The 15,224-nt window shown below is 37.8% G+C and overlaps 1 protein-coding gene across 14 annotated transcripts in view; it reads left to right on the forward strand.

Annotated features, from left to right (window-relative positions):
• SLC9C1 (solute carrier family 9 member C1) overlaps positions 1 to 11,370 on the forward strand; it is a 94,416-nt gene extending 83,046 nt beyond the window's left edge. For all 14 annotated transcript variants that reach the window (XM_023623790.2, XM_070242782.1, XM_070242780.1 and 11 more), the window contains 8 exons: positions 842 to 940; positions 1,651 to 1,824; positions 3,028 to 3,159; positions 3,297 to 3,482; positions 4,975 to 5,101; positions 6,556 to 6,605; positions 8,929 to 9,013; positions 10,985 to 11,370. In XM_023623790.2, the coding sequence (XP_023479558.1) occupies positions 842 to 940; positions 1,651 to 1,824; positions 3,028 to 3,159; positions 3,297 to 3,482; positions 4,975 to 5,101; positions 6,556 to 6,605; positions 8,929 to 9,006 (846 nt within the window). In that variant the 3' untranslated portion in view covers positions 9,007 to 9,013; positions 10,985 to 11,370. The remainder of the gene's footprint in view (positions 1 to 841; positions 941 to 1,650; positions 1,825 to 3,027; positions 3,160 to 3,296; positions 3,483 to 4,974; positions 5,102 to 6,555; positions 6,606 to 8,928; positions 9,014 to 10,984) is intronic.
• The last annotated feature ends 3,854 nt before the right edge of the window (positions 11,371 to 15,224 follow it).

Genomic DNA, 15,224 nt, shown 5'->3' on the forward strand with positions numbered 1-15,224 from the left:
TCTTGACACCTCTCTCCCCTACTATATTTTTTAGCTCATCCAGCTTTTGAACACCTAGCCCCCAGCACGTTACGTATCACATAGCAGATGCTCAATAAGCGTTTGTGGAATGAACGAATGAAAGGGTCTAACTTGTTCTAATAACATTCTTTTTCTATATCTAGCTGGTAGCAAAAGACCAATTACATTTTACCACCTACTTAAAATATTTTTAATGAATAATTTCTCTTTTTACTTCATCAGCTGTTTAGAGCATGAGTATGTATGAGACATATATGTGACATTAGTCTGCATCTGTCCTGCACCTGTCCATTACATTCTTATTCCTGGATTAGATTACTTCTTTTCTAACCTATGTATAAATATTCCACCTGAAATTACATACATACATGAATATCCACCTTCCTCTCTTTGCTAGCCATAACTCCTATTTTCTTTTACAAACTTATTACTAACATGATAGCTCAGATCTTCTTGGGTGATATTTACTTTACAAACGTAAAACTTTTTAGGCTGTCCCCGTGGTGCAGGGGTTAAGTTCTCATATTCTACTTTGGGAGCCCAGGGTTCGTTGGTTCGGTTCCCGGGTGCGGACCTATGCACTGCTTGTCAAGCCATGCTGTGACAGGCTTCCCACATATAAAGTAGAGGAAGATGGGCATGGATGTTAGCTCAGGGTCAGTCTTCCTCAGCAAAAAGAGGAGGATTGGCAGCAAATGTTAGCTCAGGGCTAATCTGCCTCAAAAATAAAAAAGTAAAACTTTTATTAAAATGTAAACTTCAACATCCCCAACGACTACTAAAACATTGTTTATAGCTTACTATTGGTGATATTTTTTAGGAAAGAGCCAAAGTTGTAACATTTGATTGTGGAAATGATATATTTGAAGAAGGTGATGAGCCCAAAGGAATTTATATAATTATTTCAGGCATGGTAAAGGTAAGGCAGAGTTATTTATAAATGCATTTGTGAGCTTTAGTTAAAAAGTTGAGAATTAAGAGCTTCCCATGTTAGGAATTTTATTGTTCCTTTTTTAGGATAGCAGCTACCATCCAAACAATGATTTTCTTGTTCAGACACAACGGCTAACACCACTTATCACCTTTTAAGTCACGCTTTCCCATAGATGACAAGTAACCATCAAAGGATCATCTTTAAGATGGAAAATATAATATAAATTGTTACTTATCGTATGTTTGAGTTGGGCATTTAGCCATTCCAAGGCAGGTACAGGTTGTCTGAGTAGGAGGAATCTGAAAGATTGGAGTATTTAAGAATGCCTTGGGGCCAGCCCCAGTGGCTTAGTGGTTAAGCTCCGCATACTTCCCTTCAGGGACATGGGTTTGGTTCCCGTGTGTGGACCTACACCTCTCTGTTAGTGGCCGTGCCCACATACTAACAAATAGAGGAAGATTCGCACAGATGTTAGCTCCGGGCTGATCTTCCTCAACAACAGCAAAAAAGATTGCTTTGTTTCTCAGCCATTGCTAATTCAATAAATTTACTTAAAAACATACCAGTAACAAGTATTCTTGAAACAATATGTACATACTAAAATTGTTAAAACCAAAGGAAAAAAGCCATAAATTAGATAATTTTGGTAAATTAACTGACCATATGTATTTTTCTCTTTCTTTGTTCCTAAACAGCTTCAAAGATCAAAGCCAGGTTTGGGAATTGACCAAGTACTCTGGGAGACGGAGGAGAAAGATTATCCAATAACTTACACAGACTTTTTGATCAGCGGGGAGATAATAGGAGAGCTAAACTGCTTAACTAATGAACCCATGAAATATTCTGCCACCTGCAAAACTGTAGTCGAGGTCAGAAAACATCACCATACCTCTTACTGTTGTATCCTGTTAAATATCTAGTATCAAATTTTAGAATATTTCTATACTACTCAGTATATGTTTACAGTGTAGTGAAAATTTTGTAAAATATAGGAATGGTAAAAAAAAAAAAAACCTTGTTACAGAATTGTACTCACCCAGTATAACATCCTGCCAAAATGGCTTGCAAAAGTTAACCTACTGTACTGAAAGAAGGATTTAACCAGAAAAACTGGTTATATGAGGTCTTTCATGGGGAAATTAGATGGGATATGTTAATTATCAATACCATAATTTGGAGGATAAGGAATGGAAGAAGTCAGAGAGCTAGGATCTGTTAATAGAAAAGTTGAGCAAAGTGGTTGGAAGTTTCCCTAGGCACGATTGAGGACAAAATCCTCAAAGCAATGGGGGCTCCCAGTGGCCTAATTTGAGCTCAAAAAGAACAATGACTGAAAACAACTGAACCCAGTAAATATATAAGCATATGAAGAATAGGCTCAGTAACATGAGCTCTCAGAGAAATACGAATTAAAGTCATGATGAGTAATCACTACACACCTACTGCGTTGGCTAACAACAAAGACTGAATACCCGGTATTAGCCAGGATGTGAAGCGACTGAAATGCTCGTACGTGGCTGGTGAGAGTGTAACTTGTTAGAACCACTTCTGAAAATGGTTTGGCAGTTTCTTCTAAGGTTAAACACACACTTACCGTATTACCTGGTAATACCACTCAAAGGTGCTTACCCAAGGGAAATAAAAACCAATATACACGAAGTTTTGTATATTCACAGAAACTTTTTCCTAGTAGCCAATAGTCTGTTCATTGTTAGCATCAACATTTTATTGTTGCCTAAAAAGTTTGCTCCCTTCAAATAATGTATTTTTAGAATCACTTACATCTTTCGTTAAAAAGGGTAAATGATTCTTGATACTTTGTTTTCCGTTTTTTCCGAATCTATAAGAATAATAAAAAAGTTCTCATTGGATCATGTAGCCTTTTAAGATTTAGTGTATGACAATATTGTACAAATATTTACTAATATAAACATTTTATTAGGTTTCCAGGCAGTAATTCAAATCATACATAAATTCTTAGTTTTAATGCTATATACAAATGAGAAAACCTTATTTCCTTAAACCATAGGTACACAAAATGAAGTCTTAAATTTATATCCTCCTTTTTCCAGACATGTTTTATTCCCAAAAGGGACTTGTATGAAGCTTTTGAACAATACTATCCTCACATTGAATACAAAATGTGGCTAAAACTTGGACTTTCTATTACTGCCCAAAAAATCAGGGGACATTTATCTTATGAGGTAAGAGGTGTTAATGCAAACTCGTCCTTCTCTCTGAACTAAAGGATTCTATTAAAGTATTGTTAGAAATTAACTATTTAGGAATTTATATTAAACTTTGTAAACAGTAGACTATGAAATTATGGGTTTTTTTATAGGATTGGAACTACAAGATGCAATTAAAGCTGTGTAACGTTTGTGTAAAAGATATACCACAGAACATCAAAACTGATATGTATGATGAAACTGTAATTTATGTCATCCTTATACATGGAGCTTTAGAAGATTGTCAGTTACGAAAAGCTTATAAGGCACCTTCCTTAATTCCTCTAACATGCCATCAGGTAAAGAAATATTGATTCATGTCTTCAGGTCAATATGCCATATGTCCAACAATGTGTTAACATTAGAAAATTTGTCACTTTTCCACCTTCCCATCCTCTCCCGTTCTCCTGCACTCCATAAACACACACACACACACACACACACACAAACACACACATACCCAGTTCATTTATTGTTTTGGCACTGGGTAGCCCAAACACCAAGCTTTTCCTGTTCGGTCAATGAAGCAAGGCAAGCTGTACCTTTTGGCCACAGTTCGATTTTGGTGCAGTTGTAAATAGCAAAAGAGGGCCTGTTAAGTTCATTTGCATATTGCAGAAGGACCGCTCTTTCTGGACTGTGCAATAATACTCTAGAAGTTTCTACCAGACCCATGCTGACCCAATACTAGTGGTATTTCCCCAGCTACTTTGGAAGTGAATGTGTCAGTGAAGGACTTCTCATATTTAAGCTGTTGAGTTCCCCTTCCAAGGAAAGTGAGAAGCTGTGCCATGTGAAGAAGGAAAGAAGGAGGACTGTATGTACGTGTGTGTGTGTGTGCGCGCAAGTTCGGGTACAGTAAGAGAGGCACATGTCAGGAAGAATCAAGGTGTGTATAAAATATAGCTACAGAAAGTAAATTGAAAGAGGGACCTAGAGTCAATTAAATTAGGCGTGTATTTTTTAAGCAGCTAATATATGACAGAAACAGTGCTAGATGCTGAAGTGATCAAGACAAATGAGACTTGCAACTTGCCCTCAAGAAAGCTCTCAAAGTGAAAAGAAACATATGTAAATATGTTAATAAAACATTTACAGCTATGTTAGAAGTACTTACAGGGTAGATTTGGGGGACTAGAAAGACATGAGGTAAGGATAAGAGGAATCTTGAGGTGAGAAATGGTCGCAAGAAAATTTTCTGCGTGGACGCCACCAGGGCCAATGTGATACCCAATGAGAGGAAGTAACATATTATTCTTAACTATAGTGCTCCCTCCTTCTATTCTTGGATACATACATAATAACAGAGCTTTGGTGTGGGTGCTGGCTGGGAATTTAGACGGTCAAGCAAGAGATTCTCAAGGTAGCCCAATATCTTCCCAGCTCTGTCCACTCTGCTGAGCATAAAGCCCTGCTCACTGTGTATTTGGTTACCAATGTGATTCAAAGCATATTGAAAACAAGCACAAGGTTGAAGCGTTTCTTGAAATCCATTGTTTTTAACACTTTTCTTCTGCCACATAGAAAAAGTCTCTATTTTAGTCATTGATCATTAATTCTTGATCATTTTTCTCATTTGTAAGAGAAATGCACAAAATATTTAAAAATCAATGAAAGTGTATGGAATATTGACTTTCACAAAACCAACTATCCATGTATTTTAAGATATCTATCTAATATGTATCAATATTCTCAAATATTTAGAGAGGGCCTGAGATAGCAGCTTACTAGAGAAACATTTAATTGTATGATATTTACTCAGAAATTAACTTGTATTCTGTCAACTCTCAGGTACAAGGCACTGAAGATTTCACAAAGGTAATGATTGTTCAAACTCCAGTCGATTTGAAGAAATTCAGATGGAACACCAGAAAATATGTATCTTCACGTAAGCCGTCTCTTCCAGAAGAATCAGCTTGTAAGTTAGATTTCTTTGAGAAATTGAGAACTTACTTTCTATTTATAAAATAGCCATATATATATATATGTATTTAGAAACTGTTGTATGCATTCTGCCTAGAGTACTGAGGAATCCTTTTAACTGCCATATTTGATATCCAATGTATGAATTCAAACTGAGAATATCTAAGTTACAGTTAGAAATTATTCTGTATTTCATCTGTAAGAATAAACATATATAATTATCCAAATAATATTAAAAAAAGACTAGTGAGGGAATTTCTAGCTTTTCCCAAAAATTACAGTATTTTATATAGCCGTAGTAATGAAAATGGTGGTGTACTGTCTGAACAACAGAGATATAAACCATTGGAGGTGAACAGATAAACTTAATATAAAGCCTATTCTTTATACAGATTTCACATAATAAAAATTGAATCATAACATAAATAAGTATTTAATTACTATTAAGCAATTGATTAAAATTTAGAAAATGTTTGATGTAGATTGAAAAATTGAATAGTAGAGAATTAAATTATAGAATAAATAACAATAGAATGTAATATTTATCATTTCGCTAAAGAGGAAATAATGTTCTAAATTTAGAAATATAGAAATCAACTTTAAAATTCTGTCAATAAAAGTTTTATCTTTATTATGTTACAGTTATATAACTTTGCATCCATGTGGACACACAATACTGTCATCTTACGAGTCCCCACTGACCTTTCAATTCAGCAGAAGTAGGACATGGTGTTGGAACCTTCACCATCTGTTCCTTCACCAGCCATCTCCCCTCCTCACTCTCTAAAACTGAGCCACACCCAACTGCTAATGGTTCACTTAGTGTGGAGACCTGATGGTCTCTCATTCCTGAACCTTTGCACATTCCTTCTGTTCCTTCTCCCTGGAACCCTTCCCATTCCATGGAGCTGACTCCTTATCCTTTACATCTCAGACTCTGCTCCAAGGAGCCATCACCGATCCATCCCAAATTCACAAAACTTCACTCTCCTCTGTGCTCTCATTGCCCATTACGTACACAGGCCTATTGTTCCATATCGTATATTTTGGTTTATATTTTGCTGGTCTGTCTGCTCCATTAGAATATAGACTCCAAGAAAGCATGGTTCATAACTGGTTTGCTTTCTTCTGTAACCCCATTGTTTACCACTGGGCCCGGAACTCTCGATACGTATTAACATAAAAGTGTTTGGGGATGTTGGGACAATAGACGATTTTTTCTCTCTAATTCCCAAACTTTCTGCACATTTGTTTCATAATCTTTATAATAAAAGATTTCTAATCCTTATTTTAAAAAGTGATCCTTCTTCTCACCAGCTGAGGTTACCACCAGTTCCAGAGCGCAGGCCCCGGTGTGAGGGATTTGACCCTGGTTTAATTTGATAGGAGGGCTAAGAGAAACAGGCCTTTATTTCAGTGCTTGAACTAACTCAGTCTTATTTGAACCAGCTACAGAGAAGATACAGGAAGAGCACCCTGAAGATGAGACAGGTATTGAGGTAAATTTTTTATTTATTTATTGATTTTTATTTTTTTTTAAGATTGGCACCTGGGCTAACAACTGTTGCCAATCTTTTTTTTTTTTTTTTCCTGCTTTATCTCCCCAAAGGTATTGAGGTGAAAGCTTTATTTTGGGGAGAAGAGAGTCTGGAATTTATGGAAACTACTATGTTTCCCATATTCTGAAGGAGTTCACCAGCTAGTCATTTTGTAGATTTTGATATGAACACTTTCCTTCAGTGTGGGATACAGTGGAAATTGTATTTGTATTTTTCGGTAAATATTAGAGAAATGACAAAGACAGACAAAGCTCAGGAAATGCCAGAATATTCTTCTTGAATCACATTAGCAACCAGGCACTTACCGGGGTGGCTATGGTTGTCATGTACACGAGCCCCTTCCGCTTCTCCACTTCGTGCTGGAACTTTGACTGGTCTGAAGGCTTCGTTGCTACCTCAGCTGTACATCTGGGATCTTCCAACCTGAAGGCAGTTTGCCCCTGTATTCACGATGCCTGTCACAAAGCAGGAGCTCAATGATAAATGCTCTAATCTAATCTACCCCAGGCTAACCTAAGTTATTCAGAAAGTCCCACAAATATTGATTAATTTCATGGTCCACTATGAACTTGGATAGGTCACTTGGGCATCTTGGGATCTTCAAGATCTGGGCCAACTTTTCAACAAGAGCCCAAGTTATGAAACTGTAGGGCCCTGGAAATGAAACTGCAGCAAAGAGAATAGAGTGAAAGTATCTGACATCATCTACACTGGCTTAACAGTAGACTGGCCCTTTGGGAGTCCCAGACGGGGTGGAGAATTTATTTTTCATTCTAGTCTTTGCCAAGTTGGTTGTATTACTCCAGGAGATGCTGATTATAATGCCCAGAATCTGAGAGATGTCTGCTACAAATACACAAGCCAGAAAATAGTATATCTGGTTGTTAAAAATATGTTTGACATCAGTTAAGTCCATGTGCTCTGTTAGTACTAGGCATAGAACTGAGAACGCACACTCCTCATCCCCAAACCTCTCCTCACAAGCGTACGCTGAATGAGAGATGACGATAGTTTCTATGGGGAAGTTGAATGTGTTTCTGCCATGTCCATCTTTAACTCAAATGTGTCCAGCTTCCCTGGCCTTCAACAGGCCAATATTCTTCTTTAATATCCAAGTTCCCACCCTGCATAAAAGCAGGAAGTTCACTCTCTCCCTGAGTATTTTGGAGTCTTCCTGGGGAAGCTTTTCCTCAGATCTCCCTTGGTTGTGGCTTGTTGCCTGGAACTCCTGACCCAACAGCAGAGGAGCTAAGAGTATGGGGTGTCTGGCATGAGACTCCCTGGTTTGCCTCCTGGTTCCATCACTTATTAGCCATGTGACCTCAGACGAATTCCTTAACCCATGTAACCATCACTTTCCTCATTTATAAAACACATTGCTCGTTTATAATACCTTCCTCACAGTGCTGCTGTGGGGATTAAAGAAAGGAAAAGTACACTGCATAGTTTTGGGCACATAACAAGCAATCTCTGCACATAATTTCTATCAGTCTTTGACAACCTCTTCTTAACATTTTAAATGACTTCTCCAAACTTCTTTGCTCTCCTCATATTCATTTCCTAAAAAATATGGATACAGTCACCTCCTCTAATTCTCCCAAACACAGTTGTTGCTGCAGACTAGGAAATAACAAAGAGAAATTACAATTTTTTTAAAAGATGAAATATTAGATGGCTTCGAGAGCACGCTGACTAGGCCATCCTTCTCCTTAGCCTAGGCAGGCTGCCAAGCTTGTAAGATTTGGCTTAATAGCATATTTTGGGTAATGGAGGGATGAGCCAGGAAGCTACTGCTCTCCCTGTACATATTCTCCCAAAATGCTGCTTTTTCATAATTAAAAAAATTGATTGCATGATGGCAGTTAATACAGAGGAAGTAGTGTGACAGTGGGAGACAGTCCATTAAATGGTAGAAACATTAGCTAATGAGTCATATAGAGAAGATCTTCAAATTGTGTTATTTAGTAGGTACTTTTTCTCCCTCTTGTTGGATCCTGGCTATGTTTCTGAGCCAGCTCCCTTCCCGCTCCCCACAAACCCTTCCCCCACCACCTCAGAGTTGTGACCTTATCTTCACATAATGAAAAGGCGTGTCTCAACATCAAGCAGCTCCTCATGTAGTGTTTTTTGTGCTGCCACTGCCAGAAGTCCCAGTTCTTGGTCCCCTGTTCTACAGACCAGATTTGACACCAGACCTGCTTTATAAATCTGATCCTCATTAAAAGTCTCAGAATTTGACTCCTCTCTCCTATCTCATTTCTAGGTTGAACAGCCTACAGAATTACTTGATAATGTCGAAGAGATGAAGATAGATGACGTCAACGAGAAAAAACCTAAATGAAACCTTGGTAAGCTGCCTCAGTTTCCTCAACATGATCAGGAGCACACCTGTCCCTGGAGATACAGACTGAAGCCAGAATTCACTTGCCCTTTGTGTGATAGTGTAAATTACACCACTCTCCACTGGCTGGTCGATTCTTCTAATGACACTATTTCTAAATTCTAATTTGGAAAATGAACTCTAAACTGAGATTCCTTTATCTAGATTTCTGAAAACTTTATAGTCTCGTGGTTTCATCTCTATATTCTGTGACTTAATCTCACAAGCAACATTGGCTGCTCCCAATTTGGCAGGTCATTTCTCAGGCTGCCCTGTACTGTGGAAGATATGTATAAACAGGCAATAAGTTATTAAGTCATTTCTCAAAAGTTTATATTCTAGTCAAGGAGACAAAACATACCAGAAGGCAATTAAATAACAATACAAGATACGCTATGGATAGTGCCAACAAAAGCTAAAGGAATTCAAAAGAGAAACAGCTGGCTATTGAGCATAAACATGTGGAGAAAGAAAGAGACGTTCAGAAGAAAGGACCAAGAGAGCGAGTTTTTTGGGGAACAATGAAGGGACCAGTCTGGCTAGTGGTTATTCAAAATGTGACATGTATGGGGAAATATTTGTGTATATGAGCATTTTATATGATTCCATCTTACGTAAAGCATACCACTGGATTAAACAATGACCTTCAGATAATTCATTTTATCGTCATTTTAAAAATGTTAACTCTTGCATGCCACTTCTTATAACAAAGACCATATTTTAAAATAGATTTAAAGGCTAACAATACACTATGAAAAAGCATTTGAAAGGATTATTTGCAATACATTCAATATCTTTACCTTGGAAAAAATGTATATAAAGTGATAAGGAAAACTATGATTCTAATAGGCAAACTTAGGGCCATTTCAGGGAAAAGTCAATAACCAGAATATGGAGGAAATAGTTACCTAAGAAAAGCAAAATTAAATAACAATGAAGTATTAATATTTGCTTTTTTAAATTAACAATTTTTATTCAATAGTAACATCTATTTCCTTTGAAATAGATGAAAATAAAGTGACACTTGTTTTCTCATATTTTGCTGGTAAATGAGTAAAAGTAGTTTTTAACACAGTCACAAAAACACTTACACACTTTGACTCAGTGATTTTCCTTCTGGAAATCAATCCAAAGAGAGTAATATGAAGTATTAAAGTAGACACATTGACAAAATGTCCAGTGCACTGCTATTTTTAATGGTAAAAAATGTAAAAGAGCCCAAGTGTTCAACAATAAGAAAGTACATAATTTCACTACAGAACATCCATATAAGGAAATATCACGCATCGTCAAAAAGACTGGTTGCGTAGTCCAAAGTAAAATACAAAGAGGAAGGCAAAACTGTACATATGATTTTTTTAACAGGAAAAAAGACCAGAAATATAAATCCAAATGATTCAATTAGATGTTAGAACGATGACAGTAGAGATAGTTTTGTTCCTTTCTCTTATTTTACGTGGTTTTATTACTCTTATAATGCAAACATGATTTTAAAACTATAAAGCATCATTCAAATATAAGTTATTTGATGGTTGTCTGTTCCTCTCTATCACCCCTTCACTCAGCAGTCACAGAGTCATGAAAAGGATGGTACAGTCGTAGCTGAAGCTCAGTGAGTGATGATGGCGTCAGTTAGTTTCCCACAGTGGAAAATGCTCCCACTGATCATCTGTAAACTTCTATCTGGTTCAACGGGCCCCAGGGGCTTCTCGGACTCTGCCTCTCAGTTTAAATCACTGCTGCCACTGCTTTATGAATGATGAGTGATTCACACTCACTCGCTTAACTCGCTTCCTTGGCCTCAGCAATGATGACCAGGAGACGTTTGTTGTGGGAATGAAACTGACCCTCTATTGCAGCCTCATCTGGATCGTAGGTCAATGTTGAAAGATTCCAAAGCTCTTTTGCATTTCTTTTTTTCCCTTCCCACTTCTGTTAGGAATGGTGGACAAGACTGTTTTGAAGATTGATGCACGCATTGGTGCTGCTCTAACGAGATGCCTCCTGTTTTTGAAACACATTTCCTACATGGAGAGAGAGCAACTTCCAGCTGGACCCTTTGTGGATGTTCTTGGTGCCATAAGCAAAGAAGTATGGACCTCGCACTCGTTCCATTTAAACCGTATTTTTTGCAAAATTTCCTTGATTTAAAATACCTATTATTTTAAATATCTAAAACATCTCAAAAATCTTAGAAAAAGTTTTAGTTTTAGAGCCAGAAAATAAGCTTATGCAACCTGGATATTTGCGTATTGCTTTTGGAGCAAAATGGTTTGATTCTCTTTGTGAAAAATAAAATGCCATTAAAGTAGCAGCTTAAATGTTGCTCTTGAACCGAGTATTGATTTTTGTCATGCGTTGTACTTCACTCATCTTGGGAACGCTCAGTGAGCTAAAATAGTAAAGACTGGAAATTGATTTAGGCTGAACCAAATAACTCCATTCTAAAGGAAACTTTCAGTGTCCATTTTGCTCACCATTATATTTACAACAATGAGCACAACGCCTGGAAGATAATTATTCAGAATAGTCTTAACAGTTAAGAGTTGTTATGTGCTTTATGTATACTGGTGTATAATAAATGCTACACGGTTATGAACTTATTTAATCTTTACAACAATCACGCAAGGTAGGTACTATCATTCCCAATCTGCAAATGAGTAAACTGAAAGAGTGAGTGTGAATAATTTGCCTAAAATCTCACAACCAGTAAGAGGTACAGCACAGATTTGAAAACAGTACTGTGATTAGCTATTATGTTATACATACCTCCAGTATGGTAAGTCCTAAATAAGTATCTGAAGAATTAATAAAAATTTTCATCTGTGTCTTTAGGATCATGCTTCCACCCAAGGGTTAGGAAATCTGAATGCTGTTCCAAACTTTGTTCTTGTACAATGGGTGGTAAGCACATTTTCAGAAGCCAAGTGTAGAGACTCCATTCATAAAACATCCCTGTGGAGAAGACAATTTGGTTTGCTCCTGCTGGGAAAGTCAAATCAAACTACTATCATTTCTCTCCAAAACTAATTTCAACCAGTTTTTTTCCTGTGATAATTACATGGCAGTTGTTTTTGTGTTTGAAGGATCCTGTTAATGAGTTCTGAACCAACTGGAAATTAAGGCAAAAGATTAAGGCAGCTAGAGACTAAAACACACACACCCCCACCACCACACGCAAACCCTTGTTAGTGACTGAGCTGCCACAGAGAACGTAGTTGCCTTCTGGCCACCAGAATTGGACACATTGACCATTGTAGGCATTTATCATTGAGTTACTGTGTGGCTGAGAACAGCAGAAAATACAAGATTTCTAAGAGCAATTCCACTACCAAACGAAATCAGGAAGAAGAGGCTGGACAAAGAATGTCCAGATTCTGCTTCCAGATTCATCGATCTGATAAGCCACTCCACCTCAGCAGAATGAATGAGGAGGTGGGGACAGGCCAGGAGTGTTAGGGCAATGGCGAGTGAAGCCCTCGATCTGGAATGAGACACCAGGACGGGGAACACGTGCTCTCCACAACTGCAGCTGTCACTTACAGCGAGCTTTGTGTGCACCAGACACTCTTCCAAGGGCTTTCCCTCATTCCCTCGAGCAATCATCACATGAACCTTAGGAGGTGGGTCTATCCTCACCCCATTGTACAGAGAAAGTAGTGGAGATCAGGGAATTCAGATAAATTACTCAAAGTCACAGCTAGACGTGATGACACCGGGACTCAAATCTTCCAAGCCCATTCAATATAGTTTGTGATGCTTTTAAAATTCTCTAGATTTTATTTTGGAAATCTAAGCCATTGGAGAAGAGAAGGACACTCTCCACAAATATTAGTCATCGTCGGTGTCTGACTATGTTCGTGTCCTGAAGTGTAGACGTTTCCATGTGGGGCAAGAACACTGACCAGGACACTGAGATATGAAATGATCCCAGCACAGTGCATGGTGCATACCCGCCCTGATCAGCAGGGTGTGGGGGCCTGTGTGGCTGGACTCTTCCTTCATCTTTGGGAATGTAACACACAGATGTTGGCCTGAGGATGGTGCTTGGAGGTCACTTCCATTTGACTCTTCAGAGGAAACCCACTTACTTGCTTACCAAGGCCAGAACATCGTCTGCTTTTAAATTTTTTAGATAAAGGTTTTCCTTGGTCCTTTGACTCTTGGAATTTTTTTAACGTAGCTTTTTAACTTTTACAGTGCTTAAACTTAGCTGTATTTGTTTTCCTCCAAATACTTAATCTTTAGATTCTATGTTAGTCTTCCTAATGAGGAACAGGAAACTGCAAATCAAGGCACATTCTTCCTAAGGGTCACTTATGGCCCAAACAATGACAGAAAAGTGCCGTCCCATCCACCTGCCCATTACATCTGTCAGAGCCCTCTCAGTGAGCTGAGCAAATTCTCATTTTGTTTCCAGCAGTCCCCTTACCATTAAAATAACCCTCTGCATCATTATAGCTCCTGACAAGTCAGTGGAGCTGTATGCTAACATCCCTCCAGCAGAAAGCAAAATCCCAGCCCCAAAGTTCACTTAGAGAGGTACTGGAACTCTGTTGCTTCCTCCTCTTTAAAACCAAATACTCCTTACCGAGGAATATCAGCAATTAATAGTCATTGCTTTCAAATGCCTGACTCTCTGACAGTAGCCAGGACTCCTAACCAGCTCATACGCTGTACCACAAAATAAGTAGTTAAAAAATGATACTCAGTGTAACCAGTGCAGCCACTATGGAAAACAGTATGGAGATTTCTAAAAAACTAAAAATAGAAATATCGTGTGATATACTTCTGGATATTTCTCCAAAGAATATGAAAACGCTAATTTAAAAAGATATATGTACCCCAATGTTCATTGCAGCATTATTCACAATAGCCAAGACTTAGAAGCAATCCAAGTGCCCATCAACAGATGAATGGATAAAAACGATGTGGTATATATAAACAACGGAATACTCCTCCACCACAAAAAAAGACAAAATTATATCATTTGTGACAACATAGATGGACCTTGAGGGTATTATGCTAAGCGAAATGTCAGACAGAGAAAGACAAATACCTTATGATCTCACTCATATGTGGAAGATAAACAAACACATAGATATGGAGAATAGACTGTAGTTACCAGAAGGGAAGGAGGGAGGGGGAGAGCAAAAGGAGTAAAGGGGCGCATATGTATGGTGATGGATGGAAACTAGACTTTTGGTGGTAAACACAATGCAGTCTATACAGAAGCCAAAATATAACGATATGCACCTGAAATTTACACAATGTTATAAACCAATGTGATCTCAATAAAAAAATAATAGTAATAAATAATACTCAGAAAGATCTCTCAATGTTATCTCACCACACAGTCTTCACCTTTTCTATAAGACTTTTTGGAGGGAAGTCTTAGCTAAACTGTTAGATTCCTGACTCTACAAGAACTCTTAAATAAACCAGTTCTTTTCCTATCATAAAGTGCTCCAAAAGGATTTTCTTTATGCGTACATAGCTCTCCCAGTTCCCTTCCCTAATCACAGAAGTCTGAAAAGGAGTAGGCTGGAGCTGGATTTATTCCATCCGGCTCCTTAAGACTGAAGGGGCTCAAAACATCACTCTTATCCAAAAGGCTTCTAACCTGCCTTGGCAGCTGAGGCCAACTGGGAGTTTGAAAGTCATGCAAGAACTGGGAAGCCATAACACACTCCAAACTTGCAAATATGATTCAGCCTTTCCAGACATATTATAGTGATATAGACCAGAGTTCAAAGCCGAGCTTGTCTTACCACAAGCACTTATTAAATAACACAATGAATAGATAGATACGGTCCACATTCTGTTTGAACTTATCCACTCTCTCACTGTTGGGGTGTCCTTGAGCAAGTCACTTGACTTCTATGAGCCTGAGTGTCATCATCTGTAAAATAGAGGAAACTGTATTTATCCCATAGAATTCTTACAGGAGCAAATGAGAAATTGTAATTTAACTAATTACTAATGCATTTAACACAGTGCATGGATTATAGAAAGCTCTCAACAAATGGTTATTCTGATTATATTATTTTATGATCTTGGAAATAAAACAGTTTTTGCATTGGTCATTAATTCTCTACAGTAATGCCAAAGGATAGAAAAGTAAATTTAAAGATTCCAGCTCAAACTTCCTCTGATTTCACCATCATCTGCTTACAAAT

Source organism: Equus caballus, chromosome 19 (assembly GCF_041296265.1).
Source record: "Equus caballus isolate H_3958 breed thoroughbred chromosome 19, TB-T2T, whole genome shotgun sequence".
NCBI classification, from domain to species: Eukaryota; Metazoa; Chordata; class Mammalia; order Perissodactyla; family Equidae; genus Equus; species Equus caballus.